This window comes from Psammomys obesus, unplaced genomic scaffold, assembly GCF_907164565.1.
Source record: "Psammomys obesus unplaced genomic scaffold, mPsaObe1.curated_primary_1811, whole genome shotgun sequence".
Classification (NCBI taxonomy): Eukaryota; Metazoa; Chordata; class Mammalia; order Rodentia; family Muridae; genus Psammomys; species Psammomys obesus.
The window spans coordinates 910,571-931,366 of NW_026590468.1; the positions used below are offsets into that span (position 1 = coordinate 910,571).

The window sequence follows — 20,796 nt, forward strand, 5'->3', positions numbered from 1 at the left end:
TTTCTGTTCATGCTTCTCTAAGCCTGGCTGTCCTGTTAAGGGCTTCCATCTTTTCCTGAATTAGGAAGTAGAGGCCCAATTTTCTGTCATCAGAATACTCCATGTACAGTTAGTGAAATGTAAAAATCACTGGCCAGAGCTTTTTAGAAACAGGCAGGTTGTCCTATTCTGCTCCTAAATTTTCTTACTATGTGGGTCGTTTTCTTAGAGGAAGTCAGATAACTGAGCTAGTTTTCTTTTCCTCCCAGCAAGGATGGCAGAAATGGCAAGCCCTCCTTTTCCTCAGTTACAATGTTTGAAGAAGAAACCTCTGTTAGGTGAAGTTTGTTAGGCTGAACAGAGCAGGACACAGTGCAGACCTACACTGAGCAGCATTGAGGGAGTCTCCATTCCTGGTGAATGGCTTTCTGCCTGAGTCTCTGCCGACTTGAATGCTTTGGGCTTTAAGGAGAGAATGGGGAGTTCTCTTAAATCCTCCACTGGATGGTTTCTGATTTCTGTCCAGGACACTGCCTTCTGTGTGATGTAGTGTTTAGTGTTTTCCTCTCAGCTGTGTGGTTCTCCTCAAGCCTCGTGCTGCTCTTGCACATACTTGCCCAGATTCACAGCTGTGAGGGTAGTCAGATGAGGTTTTTAAGCTGTAGAAATGAAGTATTGTGTGGACTGCAGGCTCATTGATAGTGTTTGCTTAGGAGTTCCGAAAGAAAGGAGAGGAAAGGGAGCAGGGAAGAAGAGGAGGAGGAAAAAAGGCGCAAACTACCAATCACTGTGTTTAAACTCCTTTTGTGGATCTCAGTTCCTCAGTTTTTCTCATCCACATGCTTCCATGTGGTGAATTATCTACCTCTGAAATTTCAGACTCTATCCTTACTTCTGTACAAGAGGAATAAGCCATGTGGTTCCAGTCTAGTATTTTTCTCCAGTTGAGACTAATGGCCTAGAGTATTTTCTTTGACAATCTTGCTTCAGAAAGTGTCTCATAGTAAAGAAAATAAATAGAAGACTTTGGGAGAAATTTCAGGAGATGGGGAAATCAGGCAGTGAGGTGGGAAACTGAGACCACTGCAATCCTGTTTCCATGTTAATTCATCTTGGAACCTCAAGCAGTCGCTTGAAGTATTCTGGAGATGAGATCTCCCTTTTATAAAATCACAACATTAAGCTAAGATCTCTAGTTCCAGCCATGACATTCCAGAATCAGTTCTTGAATAATCATCTACTGTTAGACCTCCGCTTTGAGGAGCCAAACAGACCCTGGTGAAGTTTCTCCCCATTGCCTGGTATTGTCTGATGTTTCTCAGCAGGGCACAGACTGTGACTTCCGACCAAGAGAAACGATTACTGCATCAGCTCCGTGAAATCACCAGAGTCATGAAAGAAGGCAAGTTGATTGACACATCTACTCCAGAAAAGGAAGCCGAGGAAGCACCTTACATGGAGGACTGGGAAGGTAAAATGCCCCTTGTTTCTTTATTGCCTGTCACCCAGAAGGGAGATTTTACCAGTTTTCTTAAAAATCAGTTTTTGGAAAAGTTTGGCAAATGTGCACTGGTAATTACACTATAGCCTCAGATAGGACAACTTCATCACCCTAGAAAGCCCTGCCATTCCACTTCTGGCAGCAACAGAGCTGCTTTTGGCTTTTCTTGTGTTAATGGATTGTATTGCAGATGCACTGTGTTGTTTAATGTTTTTGAGATTCATGTGCGATATTGAGTGTAGCAAAGTTCTTTCTGAAATTGCTGGGCAGTATTATACAAATATATCATAAATTGTTAATCTACTCACTAGTTGACTAACATGGGCTCTTTCTAGTTTTGAACTGTAAGGGATCCAAGCTGTTGTGAAGTTTGCATGAAAGGCTTTTTTAGGTATATTGTGCTTCTCTTTCAGTATATGCTTGGGGTGGAATTTCAGGGTTTATAGTGAATGCATGTTTAAGTGTTTTAGACACTTTAAAGTGGCTGTACGTTTCTACTAACAGCTTTTGAGGGTCAGTTTTTCCATGTTCTTGCTAATGTACTATCTTTGTAAATGCTAACCATTCTAATGAGTTTACAGTGGTATTGTAATCATAATTCAAATTTGCATTTCCTTAGTGACTATGATGCCAAACATTTTTTCATGTGCTATTTGCAAACTGTGTATCTTTGTTGAAGAATCTGTTCATAATCTTCCCTACTTAATGTCTGTGACACAAGGGGAGTGTGTGTACTTTTCTGTTCTAATACTAATAACTTTTTCTTCCTCTCACTTTCCTGATCAACTGGACAGAGGCCAGTCACTTTCATCTTTTCAAAGACCTGTGTTTTGTTGTCATTGTTAGATGTCTCTAGAGCATACTTGAGGGATGATTTAGCCTTACTACACTTCATCTGAACCCCGTGTCTCACAAGTCTTCTACTCTGGATAGTAGAACACAGATTGTTCCTACCTGTGTGTAAGCTTAGGGTGTTCTTACGTGGCATCTTGTTTCTTCCCATGTCAGTACTCAGCTCAAACGTGAGGTTCCCTCTGCATGTCTCTGGAGTACTTACCTAAGAAGTTCTGTAGATCTCAGCAAATTCTAACTTTTCAGCTGTCTCTGACCTTTCATGTCTATGTTTTTAACTCAATTGCTCAGTGGCCCCCTTTCCCTTCTCGGGACTTACTGTGCACCACTTGTATTGTAGGGTTTGAAGATGTGCAGAAGATATAAACAGACATTTCACCAAAGAGGATATACAGACTGTGAATATGCACATTAAATCATGTTCAACGTAATTTTTCTCAAAGAAAATGCAAATTAAAATTAGAACAAGACAGCTAGGTGTAGTAGTGCACACCATTAACCTGGGCAGAGGCAGAGGCAGGTAGATATCCGTGAGTTCAGGGCCAGCCTGATCTATATAGCAAATTTCAGGAAACAGGGTTGAATAGTCAAATAGTGTCTTTAAAAAAAAAATGCTTCTCCATACTTTTCAGAATGACTGACTAAGAGCACCAGATTGGGATACAAAGAAACTATAATGCATATATCACTAGTGAAATATAAAATAAAATGCATATGTATTTCTTACTCTTCTGTCTCTGTGACCAAATTACCTGCCTTGCTGATGTCAGGGAAGACGGAGTGGAATACCCCACTTCATAACAGGGAAGGACCAGAAAGCAGAGAAGGGGTAATATACACACAGGGACCCATCCCCAGCAATCTCTGTTCCTCCAACTAGGCTTCACCTTCTCCATAGCCTCTCAAAATAGAACTACCAGCTGGGAACCAAATATAGCATGTAAGGGACATTTTGTATTAATTCACAATAGGATGCTTTGGGAAACAACACAGTAGTTTGTTTAAAAACCCAGCATGCAAATACTGTGCAATATAGTAGTTGCAGCCTTGATATTTATCCCCAATAAATGTAGAACTTGTACATGACTATTCATAACAGCTTTATTTAATACCTGTAAACTAGAGTCTGTACTTCAGCAGGTGAATGGTTAAATGGTAGTATATGCATTCCATAGTATACCACTAAGCAATAAGAACAAATGGATTATTGGTACATGCAGAGAATTTTGCTGAGCAAAGGGTAGAAGCTTATTAAAAAAAGATATGATTCTGTATGTATAATATTCTTTAAGTGGCCAGGTTGTGGAGCTAGATAACAGATTAGTTGTAGTGGAAGTTTTGGTTTCTTTTAAAAGCTCAGTTATGTTATGTAAATGTTTTTGTTTTAATCTCAAGTGTGGGATTTTAGATTCGGTGTTAGATTGTCCACAGCTGATAATTCTCTCATGCAGGGCATGGTCTTTGACAGCTGGTAATGGCCAGCCTGCCACATGTGGCACGGAGAGGGGTATGGTGTAGGGCTCTGAGGTATAAATATGAGAGCCCAGAAAGAGAAAGTGTGGCATGCGATGGTGGAGTGTAGCGAGTGGCAGTTTGGAGAGACCAGAGACAATGTTTCAGACAGATGGAGAGGTGGAGAAACAGGGCACAGCAGCTCAGAGGAGACTGCTGGCTGAGTTTGCTGTTGATGGAGATTGATACAGCCCTAAAAGAACCCATTGATTCTAAATAGCTGGGAAAAGTAAAGGGTTCTACACTCCCTCTCCCTACTAACCTTCTCTCTCCCACCTAGAGTTGGTGGAAGGTGGGTGGAAGGGAGAAGCTTTAAGGAACTCCAATAAAATGGAGTTTAAAAAAGAGCAGTACACTTGAGTTTTTTATCTTAGCCATTCTGATGGGTGCAAGGTGAAATCTTAGGGTCCTTTTGATTTGCATATCCCTTATGACTAAGGACGTTGAACATTTCTTTAAGTGTTTCTCTGCCATTCAATATTCCTCTATTGAGAATTCTCTGTTTAGCTCTGTACTCCATTTTTTAATTGGATTACTTGATTTGTTGCTGTTTAATTTCTTGAGTTCTTTATATATACTGGAAATTAGTCCTCTGTCAGATATAGGATTGGTGAAGATCCTTTCCCAATCTATATGTAGTCATTTTGTTCTGATGACAGTGTCCTTTGCTTTACAGAAGCTTTTTCAGTTTCAGGAGGTCCCATTTATTGATTGTTGCTATTAAAGCCTATGCTGTTGGTGTTCTGTTCAGGAAGTTGTTTCCTGTGCCAATGAGGTCAAGGCTCTTCTCCACTTTTTCTTCTAAGCGGTTTAGTGTGTCTGGTTTTATATTGAGGTCTTTGATCCACTTGGACTCTAGTTTTGTGCAGGGTGATAAGTATGGATCTATTTGCATTTTTCTACATGTAGACATCCAGTTAGACCAGCACCATTTGTTGAAGATGCTGTCTTTTTTCCATTGAATGGTTTTGGCATATCCCTAGCACCTATCCTGCTAATGTGGATATCCTGGTTATGATATTATGCTATATTTTTCTTCATGCTACCCCTGGAAGAAACTGGAATGACCTGAGATTTCTGTGCTTCTTGTAACTACATGTCAGTCTGTACTTATCTCACAAGAAGTTATAACAGAAAGGTTAGGAGGATAGCTTTCCATACATAAAGCCTTTACCTTCTGTAGTTAAGATAATATAAGATTTTAAAAGCTAACACTGGGCTGAAAAATATCTATAGCAAATATGGATGAAAACAAGTTGATGGGTTAAATATATAACGTTCTGTGACTAATGCAGAAGTCACTGAAATCCTCACAAATAAGCAGTTCACAAAAGAAAAAAAAATGCTGCCAGCTGTTAAACCTGTGAGAAAGTATTTCAACCTCACCAATCAATGAAAGAAATTTCTTTTTTCTTCCAGCTTGTAAATCTTTATTATACAACCTTATTCCCAAATATTACTCCTTTCCCCATCATTTTCTACCTGCCTTGTAGATTGTGTTGAGACCACATGGAAGTTTAGATGTACTAAACTAACATTAAAGACATGTGCTTTTTCTGCTTTAAGTATTATTTAACCATGGTATTATATTTCTCACTATATTACCAATGATTGATTATTTTATATTAACAATTCACCCTTTCCCTCTTTCTTTTCCTCTCTTATCCTTTTCCCTTCCTCCTTTTTCTGAGACAAGCTCTCACCATGTAGTCCATGCTGGCCTCAAACTCACAGTCCTCTTGCCTCTGATTTTAGGCTTACATGTTTGTATATGATTTAATTACTTTTCCTTTTCTACTAGAAATTGGACTTACGGTCTTTGAACATAACTTGCATGTTAGACAAGTGCTTCATCACTGAGCTCCATCTGTAGCACATTTAAAAGGTTTGTTTTGCAACAGGGTTTCACTACTTTGCCTTGAAGTCTGGCCTTGAAGTTGTGACCCTTGTGCCTTGCATCCTAGGTAGCTTGGTTCACAGGCTTGAGCACCAAGGCTGCTACCACTTTCCTATATCCAGCTTCACAGCTGCTGAATTTAACTTTTGATGAATTTTTTTTATTTGTCAAGACAATGTCCTGCTATGTTTTTGATGTTTACATGTTGAAGGATTGGTACCTAAGCTACAACTGTTGTGATGTAGACCTTTAGGAAGTGGGGCTTCAGGGAAGGGCCTTAGCTCTATTTGTGGGTGCCTTCAAAGGGGAAGATGTGTGGCACCCCAATCACTTCCTCTTTACTTTCTGGCCTATGTAAGCAGTTTGGTGCTGCCGCTTGCTTCTGTTGTAAGGGGCTGCTTCTGCCAGAGGCCTAAAGCAAAGGGATGCCCAGTCTTTGGCTAGAATCTCCAGAACCTTCAACCACAATAAACCTTTCTCTTTATGAGCTACTTATCTTAGGTATTTCATTATAGTGATGTAGAGATGACACATGCACTTCAAGTATTTTTACTCCATGTAAAGTGCCTTACGTTTAGAATACTGGGATATCTGTATGTAGTTTTCATCTTGCTAGAAAATTCATGACTTTGCCTTTCCTTAAAAATGTGAAAATCCAGGGCTGGGCACTCAGTGAGTAAGAGCACTGATTCCTCTTCCAGAGGACCTGATTCAATCCTCAGTACACACATGGTTACTCATAACCATCTGTAACTCAGTTCCAAGGGATCTGATGCCCTCTTCTGCCAGCTTTGGTTCTGATTCTGCCCTCAGGGACATACAGTCACTGTTGCACACCAGGATGGACTGGGAAAATGAAGCTTAACTGGGTAGATGGGTGGGTAAGCAGAATCTATCCAGTGGTTCGTGCCAGAGAAAAAGCCTTCTCTGAGACAGTTTTCACTAGAAGAGCTCTCTTTTATTCTGGTGGGGTGGGGTGATAAGGGCTATATAAACCTTGGGGAGTGGGTAGAGGTTTTCAGGGTGAGTGTACATCACTGGCTGGGACTGAGGTGCTGGGAATGTTTCATTTGCATGAAGAGGAATTCCAGGTGTTAGCTGCACATGTCCTTATGAGGAAATAGGAAGTTTAACCTGAAATCTGGCTACCAGGCTACCTGACTACCTCAAGAGTGGAAGAGGTCCACTAGGCACTGGAACATGCAGGCCCAGAACAAGGAGGGAGCTGTTCTTACACTTTTGCTGGTTTTCCAGGTTTGGACACATCTAGACCTAACCCTTGCTCTGGGCTGGCTCCTCTGGTTTTCCCTGGTCATGTGGCTTACCTGCCCCACAGTCTTCTAGCCTCCTTGGGCACCAGGCGCACAGATGACACAGACATATGTGCAGGCAAAACACTAATACATATAAAAAAAAGTCTGAAAACTCTCCATTCTGTTCTTTTCACTTGATTAAAAACAAGAAATATTGTTCTGGTCTGATCCCTTTTCTCAATAGTTAGCCTTGTTTTAGTTAGCTGCTTACTTTCTGTCTGGGAATTTATTTTCATCTTATATTTAAAAATCTGAATTTGGTCACAGTCATTGGTTCTGCCTCTGTATACATGAATGTGTTTTTATACTATTTTTGTTCAGCAGCTAGTGAGCCTTCCCTCAGTGAATAGATGTCTTCTTTCTTTCTTTTTTTTTTTTTAATTAATGTTTGATATATTTTACTTTGCTTTCACAGTCTAGTAATTCAAAATTGGGTACACTGATCAACCTCCACAATTTCTCAGAATTTTCATTTCTTTGTCATTTGTATTTTGTTACAGGAGAATTTTTCAGTGTGAACTTTTAATACTTGGATTTGTTTTTCAGCTATGTCTATCATGATCTTGTGACTTTTATTCCTGGGTATAAATTTTTTGTCATGTGCCAGGCATGGTCTCACATGCCTGTAATCTCAGCACTTGGGAAGCAAAGGCAGGTGGATCTCTATGGGTTCGAAGCCAGCCTGGTCTACAAAGCTAGTCCAAGACAGCCAAGGCTATACAGAAAAACCCTGTCTTGAAAAGCCAAAAAGATTTTTTTTTTCATCTTGTGATCATGCCTTTCTGTTTACAGTAGTTCTGTTTTCCATTTGCTCCATATCCTATTGTATGTCACTAGGGATAAGAGGATAAGGTGACATGCTAAATCCTATTTCCTGTGTTGACTATTTTATTAGTGGCTGCTATATAATTTGCTTAACTTGGTTCTCATGTTTTGAACTGCTGTGTTTTTCGCAGAAGCAGTGAATCTTTGTTGTTTGCTTATATTTTTTAAAGAAGTTTTAAAGTAGTAAGTAAAGTCATTTGACATGAGCTGCTTCAGCATTCAGGTGTTGTCATTAGTGAGAGTTTTGAGTTTAACATTAATTTTCCTTATACTTGTTTTTTTAGTTTTCCATTTATATGGGATGTCTTCTCTTTCACTCTGTCATTAGTGTTGAAATGAATGTCTCATAAGTAGCAGAGTTGGGCCTTCTTATTTTTAAAATTTATTTAGCCATTCTGGTGATTAGAAAATTTAACCCATTTATATTCAATGTAACAGTTTATAGGTAAGGACTTACTAGTGTCATTTAAGATATTTATTGCATTTATTTGTGTGTTTGTGCGTGTGTGTTCCTATGCATGTGGGTGTGTACCACAGTGTACATGTGGAGGTAGGAGAACAGCCTGTTGAAGTTGTTCGTTCTTTCCACTATGTTGGTCCTGGGGGTGGAACCCAGCTTATTAGGCTTGGTAAGGTAAGTGCTTTTACCCACTGAGCCATCTCATTAGCCCCTCACTGTTATTTTGATAGTTGTTTTTGGTTCTTTTGTAGATTCTTTGTTCTTTTCAGTCCCTTTCAGTCTTCCTTTCTGGTTAGATTTTGTTGTTGTTTTATTTGTATCTTTAGGCAGCTTGCTTAAAGTCTGGATCCCCCCAGGGGATGACCTGGAGTTGGAATGGGCCTGGAACCTTGAGTCTAAAAGTTCTTGGCAGTCTGAGGCCTATTCTGCATCAGAAAGCCTGTGGGCCTACCTTTAGGTCCTGGGACTGTGTCGTGCATAGAGGTGATCTAGAAGCTTGATGCTGTGTGTTTCTTTAATATTCACATCTACTGAAATGAACATAGGTACTGAATTCCATGAGACTGTGGAGAGTCAGGAGTATACCAGCAGTGGGTAAATATGGAGCCCATGTCTGCATTTATCAGCCTGGTTTCTGACTCTGGAGGTATCTGGACTCTGGCCAGACCTAGAAGCTGTGGTTGGGTTTGCTAACTGGTTCAGGGCTGGTTTGGAACCTAAAGCCCACTTGTTGCTGGGTAGACCTGGACTCTATTTCTGTGGTGGCCAATGTAGATATTGCTAGGTATAGGCATGATAACTAGGGTCAAGGGGCTGCCCTGGGACTTTGTGCTAAAATAGGCCTGATGCCTGGGTCTGTGAAGGCCAGGATTACTGAATCCTGGGGCTGCTGGATTGTGCCTAGTGCTTGAGTCTAATTGCCTTCCCTCCTACACCAAAGCAGGTAGTCATCGAAATGCAAAGGTAAGCTTTGCTCATTATGTGGACTAAAGCAAGCAAATGGACTTCTCTTGAAAAATTAGTGGTTGAGATCTAAGTAGCAAGCCCCTGCCCTGAGGTTGTGAAGGCCTTGGGTAACTATTGCAATCCATTTTCTATTGCTATAACTGAATACCAGATGAGGTCACTTATAAAGGATGGAGGTGTATTTAGTTGATGATCTGGGGACCTAGGAGCATGCTGTCAGCATCCACTTGGCATCTGGTCAGACTTCTTGCTGGGCCATTGTATGGCAGAGGGCATCACTTGGCCTGATAGAGCAAGCTTGATGTCTTCAGTTCTTCTTACAGATCCATGAATGCCATCATATGGAACCTACCTTCAGACCCAATTTAATCCCCTCCTAAAAAAAAACTCCCTTCAAAATACCATTAATGTATAACTTGGAGAATTGAGCTTCAACAAGGGTTTTGGGGAGGGACAAACACTCAAATCACAGTGATGGTTACACCCTTGTTTTAGCTAGCACTCTGTCCACAGTTAATCCTAGGAGTGAAGGCTGCATAGGCCAGATTATGATATTTATGTCTGTGCTGCTGAGGGATTAGTAAGCAGGAGTTTTTTACATATCTGGGAGAACTAAAATGTTATATGACTCTTCTGCAGAATAATTTGGTGAAGATACAAAGTCTTTAGTGACTGTTCTTCTTGGCCTACTCTCCATATTTGTAGAAGCCCATCTTGAGGAATTGTGGTAGGTGATCTGGGTTTATATAGAGCTCTCACTGCCACATAGCTTATAGTGGGGACAAGTTAAAAGGAAGCTGGTCAAATGTCTTCATATAAGAATAGTAAATCATGTTAGTTATATGACATGGGGAAATATCCATGACACATATTAAATGCAAAAGTATAGGACAGCAATATATATTCAATATGATCCTTCTTTATTAAAAAGGAAAATACTATCTATATATGATAGCCTGAGGAAAACAAATTACTAGTGGTAGGATTCTGGGTGAATTGTGTTTTCTTTTAAAACTTGTAATTAAAACTAGTAGGAAAAGCATAACAAAATAAAGGCTATACTACTCTCTTTCAAAAATTTTGCCAAGTTTGAGTGACTTTTATAATAAAAAGTGTTGTAAAAATGTCTCTAGATACCTCACATTGTACCAGAAGATTACTATTTTTCATAGTTGGTGGGCAAAAAGTGGTATCTTTAGGAGGTGAATATGCAGTTATCATCCATGTGCAAATGAATTTTGAGTTCTCCAGCTTTCCATATTGTGTAGTGAGCCCTGCAGTTGCCAGCACTGCCATATGAGCTCCAGCATAGCCCATCTGCTGCTCGGGCTTGGCTTGGCTGACACAGATTTATTTCACTGCATTCCTTATTTGGCAGCATAGCCTCTTTCTCATCATCATAGCTGAGATATGGTGCTAGTGTTACTAATTTTCCTTACCTATTTGTTGTTTTTTCCTTTTGTTCCATTTTGTTAAAATGAAGATGCCAATAATGAGAATTCTGTCTCTGAAAATGCGACTCTTGTCCTGTGGGGTCATGATCATGTCTTGCTAACCTGCCCCTGCTACCGACAGTTACAGACTATTTTGGTTGTTTTAATAAGTAGAAAGCAACATGGTTTATTTTTCAAAGGGCTTAGCATTTCTTTTCCCAGCCCCAGCCCCAGCCATGGCAGAAGATTTGGAAATGGTTTCAAATAGAAATTGTAAACACTAGCCTATAGCTAAGCCCCTTTCCATCTGGTATTGGCACTTTTTTTTTTTTAAATGCTGAAGGCTCATGCTGTCTGCTTAATCTTTATCAGTTTCAGAAATATGAGGGGTGAGACTTACCTCTACTCCAAGCACTTTACTTACAAAGGATTTTCCCCTGTCTTGGTTTGTATTTCACAGAGCACTGGGACAGTCAGCCAGACTGGTAGGAATTTGTTCAAGTGAAACTTGAGGACTGTTAGAACCATCTTAGAGATTTATTGAATGGATTTGCTAGGATAGGATGCTGTTGCCAGGAAATCCTCTCTGATCCTGGCACTATTTATTTTCAAAGATGTTCTTTGTAAGACTTTGTGCTATTTTCCTCTCTAGGTTACCCTGAAGAGACTTATCCAATATACGACCTCTCGGATGGTATCAAGCGTAGGAAGGAAACAATCCTGGTGGATTACCCTGATCCAGAAGAGCCCTCTGCTGAAGAAATAGCTGAACAAATAGGAGTGATAGAAGAGGAAGGATCAGATCACTTGAGCTGGGATCATTTGCCCTCTGACTATGGAGCCCAAAAAGATAATTCTGTTACCCTGTGTGATCCTAAACCAGAATCGTGCTCCTGCTGTTTTCATGAAGAAGAGGATCCTGCTGTCCTGGCAGAGAATGCTGGTTTCAGTGCAGATGGCTACAGTGAGCAAGAGGAAGCCACCAAAGAAGACTGGCCCCAAGACTTTACAAATGAAGGGTTGGGGATCAGCACTGCTAACACACACATTGGTAGCATGTTGAGGAAGCGCAACCCCCAGGGTTTGGAGTGAAAGCAGCCTGTTTGGGGAAGTATCCATTACTCTGTTCCCAAGATACCTTTCCTAGATTTCATCCATGGCCCTGTGCCCTCTGCTTCCCTCTTTGTGTTCAGTGTCATAGTTCTTGAGCCACTACCATGGATATTGTCTATCCTTCCTGGTGCTTGCACACCTGTCACCTTGTAAAGTAGCCATTAGTGTGAACACAGGACAGATCACCTTTCTCTTCATGCCTTTCCATATCAGAAAAACTAACTCATTCAGTAAACATATTTGGTTGATGTGCTTGCAGGTAGTACCACCTACACAAACATCTGACCTTCATAGGAGCAACAGATGATTTACCTGAGAATGAGCACTGGATTAGCAGATATTGAGGATGTAAGGTTTTAAGAATGAAGATTTTAAGACTCCCAAATGCCTTATTCTTTGGGCCTTGAACTTGTGAGTGGTCCCCTGAGAAGAGCATGCTCGATTGTAAGGATGAGACGCCCAGAGCACAGCAAGACTGAGCTGTAGTCTCTCCCCAGTCTTCTAAGATACCCTGGCTCCTCCAGCATGGCAGGGCATGAACACACAGGCCTATTTGGAGACCATTTTGTTTATATATTTCCTTGATCCCTAGATTCCTTTGTCTTTACTCTGTTGAATAGAACTGCCAAATCCAGAAGCACCTTTATATCTCTGGTGTTCTGTAGCTACGGGGAATTTGAGGCACAGGCATTAGTTTGTGTCCTACAGAGCTGGAGTTTGAGGCTGTTGAAGCTACAGGATTGCCTAAGTATGGTGGTCCTTCCATGAGGAACTCGGGTGGCCAGGAAACCACCATGTCTAGTGAGACAAGATGGAACCTGTGAATCCTAACAAGGGTGAGTCAGTTCAGTTACATGGAAGACCTGAAATTTGGAAGGTGACGTATCTGCAAGGACATTCACAGTCATAAAATGGGAGACTCAAAAATTAAGGAAGTCTGTGAAGCTGGATACAGTCTTTAAAGTTCTGTTGTACTTGGCTTGAATATGATGCTGGAAGATAGTTTGGATCACTCAGGAGCATACTGGCTGCCATCAGAAGGTATGAGTCCACACTAAGATACTGCCAGCTACTGCAAAGCTTTATGTGTTAGCTGAACTAGAGAAGTCCTTTGAAGATTGAGTCTAAAAACACTGCACTGTATCAGTCCCTGTGTGGAACATTTGATTGAAATTGTGAAGAATGCAGTTGAGCATGTACTGAAGATGGTCTCAACATAACTAACACTAAGTGCAAAAAGCAATGTAGGTTCTCTTGTTTTGGCGAATTGTTTTCTGTGTGATTCTTCTCATTTATGAGAAGTTGATTTAAGATAGCCCCCGGTCATTCATTCTAATTTTTGTTCATAGGATATGATTCCATTATTAGATAAGAACTTGTTTTGTTTTCATTCATTCATTGGATAAGTGCCCCATGTTGAGTACTAAGTGAATTTGTACCCTGAAGAATTTTAGTTTAATGTGGGAGTCTGACAGATGCATTGTGGACCACAGGAAGGCTCGGGATTGTGAATTCCTATTTGTGGCTGTAGAATCTTGAATTGGTCCTCAGTTAGTCTGAGGCTGGTTTGACACCTGTAAAGTGAGGGTAGTAAAAACACAGGTCTCACAGGGTTGGAAGGAAGGTGTTGGCAGCATGACTAGCTCATGCATAATAACATATCTTGTGACAGCCATTCTATTACAGTATGAATCCAAAATTACAGGAGCATGGAAGAACAGGAATGTTTTTGCCAAAGTATCAATAAATTTCAGAAGAGATTTTGTGGCGTGCTGAGAACATAGGCAAAGAAGAAAAGGAACATGTTGTCAGAAAGAGTACAAGTTAGCAAGTACAGTGTGGTGTGTAGATGGATATTCAGGTGAAAAGTGTTACAAAGCCAACTCTTATTATTGGGGTTAGCTATGGAAACAGTTCTTGCCAGAAGGACCAATCCCTCATGGTTATTGCCACTCTAGATGTTGGCTTACATATAGGAATATATTTGCTTGGATATACCAGAAATTTTAATATACCTTTCAGTAATTTAGAATATAGATTTTTTTTTTATTTTCCAGAATTGTATCCTTTGGATATGATGGTTTTTACATGTATATCCATCCAACCCAGGGTGAGCAATATCAAGGGCCTGGTTTTCATTGTTGTGCTCTTCATTTTTCAATATTATGGGCTGCAGACTTCATCAAGGCCTTGCCAGGTCTGCAGTGACCTCTGGGGAACCACAGCAGTAACTGGCCTAAGAAGCCACTGTACATCACCTAGGGCCATGCTTGGTAAATCAGGTGGTGATCAGCCAGAAGAGCCCTTAACCTGGTTATAGTAGGAACACAGGCAGTGCTGCATCACCTCAGGGACTAGGCCTGGCAGGTGTGCTGAGGAGTAGAGGTGGATTTAGCCTCTAAAAATTATGGCCTGTGGGAACCATGTTCTTTATATTTAGACATAGGTGGTAAAATAACTTATGGTCTGCACTAAGACACTCGGAAAAAAAAGAACTTAATACTCATGGCACAATTAATATTAAATTTTCTCATTGCTGTGACAGAAATACCTAACAAAGGTAACAGTGCAAAAAGAAGATATGGCTTGAGCACAGTCCTTCACGGCAGCATATGCCATAAGGGCTGGTTTACAGGGAGCAGAGAGGCGACTGTTAGCATTTCACTTGTTTTCCCTTTTATTCAATCTGGGATCCTAGCCAGTGGGATGACACTGTCCATAGTAAGGATGCGTCTTCCCTCCTTAACTAAAGCTTCTTGTAAACACATTCATAGACAGGTGTGTTTCCATGGTGATTCTAAGTCCCATAAAGTTGGCAATCAAGATTAACTCTCAGTGGCAACAGATGTAAAACAACATTTTCCTGGATGTATATTCTACACAATTTAGGATTTTTCTTCAATCTGATGTGTACACAAACAAAACCTCTTTCCCTTTTAGAGCATCCTGTATATGGTCTTCCTCACAAATGCTGAGGCTACAGGAGCCAGGCCATGGTTCAGGTAGGAAATACTTTACATCAAAGACACTTATCTAAGTAAATAAATGAACACTGATAGTAGATCTACTCTTAAATTCCCCCATTATTTAGACAGTTTGCATCCACAAAGAATATTTTGTGTGCCACCTATTGGGTAGTAATCAGGAAGAACACAAACTTCCTTAACTATTAGCATGTCTACAACACTTTCTAGTATCAAGAAAATGGACTATTTTTTCACTTCATATGGTATCATTTTTCTTGTGAGTGGACTAGGAATCATGTCCCCCTTATAGGCCTGGTCAAATCTGTGGGCCAAGTCTGTGTGACTTTGTGATGGCTCCCTTCAAGCAGATAATTAACTTTGATGCCTGCTTTAAGCAGCAACTACAGGCTTCCATCATCTTGGTTTCAAATCCACCACAGACTGAAAAAGATCCCCACAATGTAAAAGTCCTGTTTAAATAGTCCCAGCTCCAAGCCAGGCCTTTCCCACTCTGAGCCCTACAGCCCAGTTCTGTCTACAAGGGCCACATACTTAAGAACTATCAGCCAGTTCCTCCAGTTGACCCAGATGACCTGGATGTATCTTCTAACCTCATTTTTTCCCAATAATGGATGTGGCACCACAGGAGAAGACAGTGTTGCTTTGTGTCGATGGTTCTAAACATGTTCTGGACCTTTTCTGTTGCTATTACCCACCTGAGCCTTTGAAGCACCTAGGAATGAATGGAATGAAGAACATTTTTAGGAGAGAAAGGTTTTCTCCCTCTATGAAAAAACAAGGACATAGCAGTGAAACAGTTCAAGTTTAATTTGTTGATACATGTCTGTACTTAGACAAACACTAAATTCTATAACATACATGATGTCATTATGGGAAAATACGAAGTTTGTCATTGCACATACCAATAAATAAATACATTTGCTTCAGAATACCAAAAAGTTTATTCAAAAAGTCACTTAATAAAAGCACAGTTTTGCAAGTTTGTCTAAAACTCCAGATAATTTTGAACAAAAATAAAATGTCTGACCACTCCAAAATAGGAAAAGACAGTCATGTGCAAATCGACATACATGTTCTAGGCATGAAAACTGGCTAAGTGTGCTCCCAGCAAGAGAAATGCTGCCTATCCTCACCAAGCCGGTCATCAGTGCAGGGTCCAGGAGGCTGGAGCTATGTCTCCTTCTACGCTCCTCTGAGGTGTTCTATAGACCTACATTTCAGCCTCATCTCCAGCTCTACCTGGATCTCAGTGAGGGAGGAGGGGCAGGAGAACAGAGGAGAGGGGTGCAATGTCTTTCTTAGGAAAGAAAGAAGGCACAGTGATGACCTAGGAAAGGTAGTGATGAGAGCAAGGATTGACCTTCACTAACTCTAACTTCTCTAGCAAGCTTTGATAGGCCTTCATCTTGCAGGTAAGGAAACAGAATACGTAGTTTGCTCAAATGCTCTAGCTGCTCAGTGCAGTTGTATTCTAGACCAACTCGCCTCTGCGCTGAAAACTCAGACCCATCACAATACTTCTTAAGATCTTGAAATGACAGAAAATTGCAAACTGGAAGTGAATAAGGGCAGGTGTCCATAAACTGAAATAAAAATCTATCCCATAGCCTGTTCTGGAGACTAGAGCAGGTCTATAAGCCAGGGCCTAGGGCAGTGTAAGGTCCCAACTCTGCAGGGCAGTTGGGCCCGAGTCACAGTGCTAGGCACCACAAGAAAGCATGCTCTGATGGCACCTGACATCCTGAAATCCTGTGAGGACATTGTAGCTGGGGCAAGGAGTACAGAGAAGGGTACTCCAGGGCTGCCGATAAGAGGAAACCAGGCTGTCCTTCTGTGAGACGGGTGTTGTGCTTGCAGAGCAGAGCTGTGGACAGCTTCTTCCTACAGACCCCATCTGAGCAGTCATCCCTATTGCTTGTTAAACTTAGAACTACTTCTCCATAAAGTTTTGAGGCAAATACCCTGCCATTTCCAGAAAAGGAGAAAACAACAACAAAAGCATTTTTTAACATTGTTGCCTTATCACTGAAAAAAGTAGGTTTACCAAAAGTTCTCTTCCAGCCTGTCAGCACACATCTTGGCTTCCAACATCTGTCTTCCATAGACATGCACCTTCCTTGCTTGCTTCCCCTTAGTGTCAAGATTGTTAAGGCACCATCACTACACCATGCTCTTTCGAAAGGATGCACATCTCAGTTCCTCCTCCAATGAGACTGACACTACACTTCCTTGGGAGTCCCCTGCTCAGAACCGTGGGAGAAAGAGCGTGGAATGAAGGGACATAATTCACAGTGGTCACAACTGCCTCCGTATTCTTTTCCTGATGTGATCGTCAGCTTCTGCTGATTGTTTGCAGATTGCCCTTTCCTACAGAGACACACCACACGCACACACAGATGGACACAGAGCACCTTGGAGCCAGAAGGACAGAAAAAGCTAGACTTGGAGATGAGATGGGGAAGCTAACAGCACCACTCTGCGAAGAACCGTTTGGAGCAGAGGGTGGAGGTTGTAGGGTTAGAGCCAGTAGCATACAGAGGCGCTGCCTAAAGTTCCAGCTGTCCTGCACTCATACAGACTACATCCCATCCATCTGCTGCCCAGCCAAGGACAAACTAGGAGAAGAAGTATGAAGGGTAAGAAATCTTACTCTGGCAGAGGCTGAATCCAGGCAAAAGGCAATGTCACCAGGAGTTGAGTCTTAAAATCTGACCTTGTGAGGGTGGTCTTGACACTCAGTGCCCAATAGAGGGGTTTGTGCTGAGGCTGCTTTTCTCCACAGTGGGCTACAAGGTTCAGCCTATTTCCTGGTGCTACCAAATTATATTCAAATAGTCAATACCCCTTTTTGTGTGCTAAAGTAGAGAGCAGAGGCCAAGAGAGTTCTCCATTGTGCTTCCAGTTAAACTCTCACCACCAGGATCCCCTCCACTCGCTAGACTACAGAATCAGCCTGTTTAACCTTAAAACTGTAAACCCAGAGAAGGAGCTTGACCAGACTGAAGACCTGGTTTCTATCACCTCTAATGTCAGCAGATTTCTTATAAAGTGTGTGTGGGGGGGGGGGGGGCAAACACAGAACTATGGGAAGGAGATGGCACTGTAATCGTTCATCAGGAGATAGGCTAGTCCCAGCATGGAAGTCCTACTGCCTTCTAGAAACTAGACTGTAAACAAAGGCTAACTCACTGGAGGGTCCTCTCATGGCATGTATGGCTCAGGTTTGTCAGATCCTGCTACAGCAGGTGTGCCTTACTTCGAGTGTCCAACATAGGAACATATTCTAGGTCTTTTTGAAGTACTAACTCCATTTACATCAATCCAGCTTTCCTACCCGTACAGCCTCACTCACATATTCGAAGCATGACTTTAAAAATTTCTACTTAGCTTTTCTAAGCATATCTATTTTAAAGCAAGAGGCAGTGGCTAAATGCTCTTTGCTTTCCACTGGTTTCTTATCCATCTAGGCAAGAAGCTTCTCACAAATGACACATGGGCAAGCGCTTGGGAGTTCCCAAGCCCACCAGATGAGTGGTGCTATCCAAGGAAAAGTGGCAGTGGAGGGGATGTCCAGGCCCAGCCCCATAACCCTCGGGCTGCCTGTAACATCTATACAAAGTGTGCAATGGTCCTTCTGAGGTCTGTACACAGCTTGAAGCCCTCATAGAGGGGCCACGCACAGGCCACATCAGATCAGAATGGTGTACAAAAACTCAGACAACTTTCAACAGGGAACTGCCTGATTCCCTACGGAAAGGTTTTCAGCCTATACATTAACTCTGAGGGTCTTGGGTCTCTGGAATTGTGTGAAGGGAGAGGGCATGCAGAATTGACCCCAGAAGGCCAGAGAGTCTAGTTTCTGGGCAACAGTGGGAACAAAGGAACTTAAGGTTCTGGACTCTGCCACTAACCAGTTAGGTAACTAAGAGACAAGTTCTCAGGGATCAGCAGTGCTTTTGGTGAACCACACAGAGTACTATCTATCACCTCTGGGCTCTCTTGTGCCCCTAACATATCCTCTGCTCTTCCCACCCTGCTCCATTCCTCTAAGAATGGCATGCAGCCCTCACTGATCATGGGATGCTGGCAACAATGGGAGCTGGGTCTTCCCAGAGAGGACATTCTTCTTGAAGCATGCCATCACTTAAATGGTGACCTAGATCCCATGTATGTGTCATAGGTGTTGTGCTGGGGCTGTTCAACATCAAAGACCCCTATGTAGGGAGCCTACTAGACGAGCTCTCTAACCCCCATCCATTCAGAGAATTTGGCCTTGAGGGTTGGGTTCTTGCTTCTGCAATCACTGGGCAAATCTGAAGCAATGAATGAGCTAGCACTCCAAGCTACCAGTTAATTCACACAGCCAGGTCCCTGCAATCCTAGTAAGGTCCTGCCACTCTCCTATCCCTACCATCTCCCAACTTCCCTTAGGCCTAATGGGCCCTTTTGAAGTGGGAGTACTTTCTGCTGACCAGGATCTTTGCTACATAAAGCTCAAGTACCCTATCCAAACACTGTACCCTATCTCCTGGGACACCCATTATCCTCTGACTTATAGGCTGAGTGGATGGCTAGGCCACAGCAGCCCTGCTTGTGCTTCCTCTCCCTCTGTACCTCCAGCTGAAGAGGCTACCCAGTATGGCAAATATGACTGCGGCCGGGTATTGACCCAAGACTGGGTATGTGTGTTGACCCTGGGGCACAGAAATACTCTTTTCCCTTGTACCCATTTGCTATTCCCCTGCTTCAGCAGCAGAGGCAGAACAGCCAGCTTCTGGTTGGTAAGGCCAGAGAGGCCACTGAGGGCCTATGAACAGAGGGTAGGCAGGGCTGTCCTGGTAGGCAGGCAAGCTCCACTCCGGACTGGGCCACCCTAAAGGCAGAGGGGGCCTTTACTCGCAGGCCAGCTTGCTGTCAAAGCTGGACAGTGCAATGGCAAAGGCCTGCAGTGCACACAGCGGGTAGTTGTAATCCATGGTGAACACATCTTCTGCTACCCGGCCAAACTGCATGACGATGTAGTCCGCTGTGACCATGCACAAGCATGAATGGTGGAGACAGGAAGAGCAGGTAAGATACAGGCCACAAGAGGGAAGGAAAAGCAAAGGTGCCAAAGATATTACAAAGGATGGAAAAACAAGAGCCCGGGAGAAGACACAGGATTAAGGAGCAAGAGGGTAAAGGGGGGAGAGGCATACAGACAGCAGGGTACAGGGAAGAAAAGATACACATTTAAAGGATGTTCCCAAGCCCCAGACACAGCTGGGCACACAGGATCTAGGGCCAGGGCTCTAATCACTACAGGGAGAAAGTTATAATACAAGCCATATTCCCACATCCTGTCACTCTGGCTGGTGTGGACCAGACTGGGGATGGGGGTTGGGTACCATATTTTCAGTATCAAAAACAGGGGCAGCAACTCACGGTCATTGCCATGGATGATCTGGAAGTTCTTCACAGAAGCCTGTGTGACGCGCCCATGGAAGTTAAGTACATAGGACTGTGTGTCATCATTCCAGACTGGTGTCTTGTTCTGCAGCTCAATGATGCTCTCTGTGTTCTTGTTCTGCCAGCGTGCTAGCAAAGTCTCGTGTTCCTGGTGGGGGTAGGAGACAGGAAGCCTCACTTGAGGCAGACTCAGGCCTTGGCATCATTACCACCCCAAGAGGAATCTTTTCCAGAGGTCCAGGGAAGTGTTAGGTAGGACTTACATTTCGGGGACGGATACAGACTCTCTCATGAACCATATTCATGCCTGGGACAATCACACTCATCTTCCGAGGTCCCTTGAAGCCTAGGACATTTGTCTCCTGGGAAAACAAGAGAATTCAGTGCTGGCTACCTAGAAGTGTTTGCCTATGGAGAGACTGGGCCAGACTGGTAAAGACGAAGAGCCATAAAATGTCTGCAACATCAAATGTGCCAGTCTAATAGTCACCTCTAGATGTAGCACAGCCC

At 42.4% G+C, this 20,796-nt stretch overlaps 2 protein-coding genes across 8 annotated transcripts in view; one reads left to right on the plus strand and one right to left on the minus strand.

Moving 5' to 3' along the window:
• Ric3 (RIC3 acetylcholine receptor chaperone) overlaps nucleotides 1–16,001 on the plus strand; it is a 53,652-nt gene extending 37,651 nt beyond the window's left edge. The window contains exons 5-6 of one of the 2 annotated variants that reach the window (XM_055607433.1): nucleotides 1,302–1,450; nucleotides 11,391–16,001. In XM_055607433.1, coding sequence (XP_055463408.1) covers nucleotides 1,302–1,450; nucleotides 11,391–11,830 — 589 coding nt within the window. In that variant the 3' untranslated portion in view covers nucleotides 11,831–16,001. The remainder of the gene's footprint in view (nucleotides 1–1,301; nucleotides 1,451–11,390) is intronic. The other variant, XM_055607434.1, reaches the window with a different exon arrangement.
• A 1,894-nt stretch (nucleotides 16,002–17,895) lies between these two features.
• Nucleotides 17,896–20,796, minus strand: part of Tub (TUB bipartite transcription factor) — a 76,450-nt gene continuing 73,549 nt past the window's right edge. For 3 of the 6 annotated variants that reach the window (XM_055607430.1, XM_055607432.1, XM_055607431.1), the window contains 3 exons: nucleotides 20,550–20,648; nucleotides 20,263–20,434; nucleotides 17,896–19,864 (listed from right to left, as the gene is read on the minus strand). In XM_055607430.1, coding sequence (XP_055463405.1) covers nucleotides 19,731–19,864; nucleotides 20,263–20,434; nucleotides 20,550–20,648 — 405 coding nt within the window. In that variant the 3' untranslated portion in view covers nucleotides 17,896–19,730. Of the gene's footprint in view, nucleotides 20,435–20,549; nucleotides 20,649–20,796 lie in introns of all 6 variants that reach the window. The other 3 variants (XM_055607429.1, XM_055607426.1, XM_055607427.1) reach the window with 1 other exon arrangement.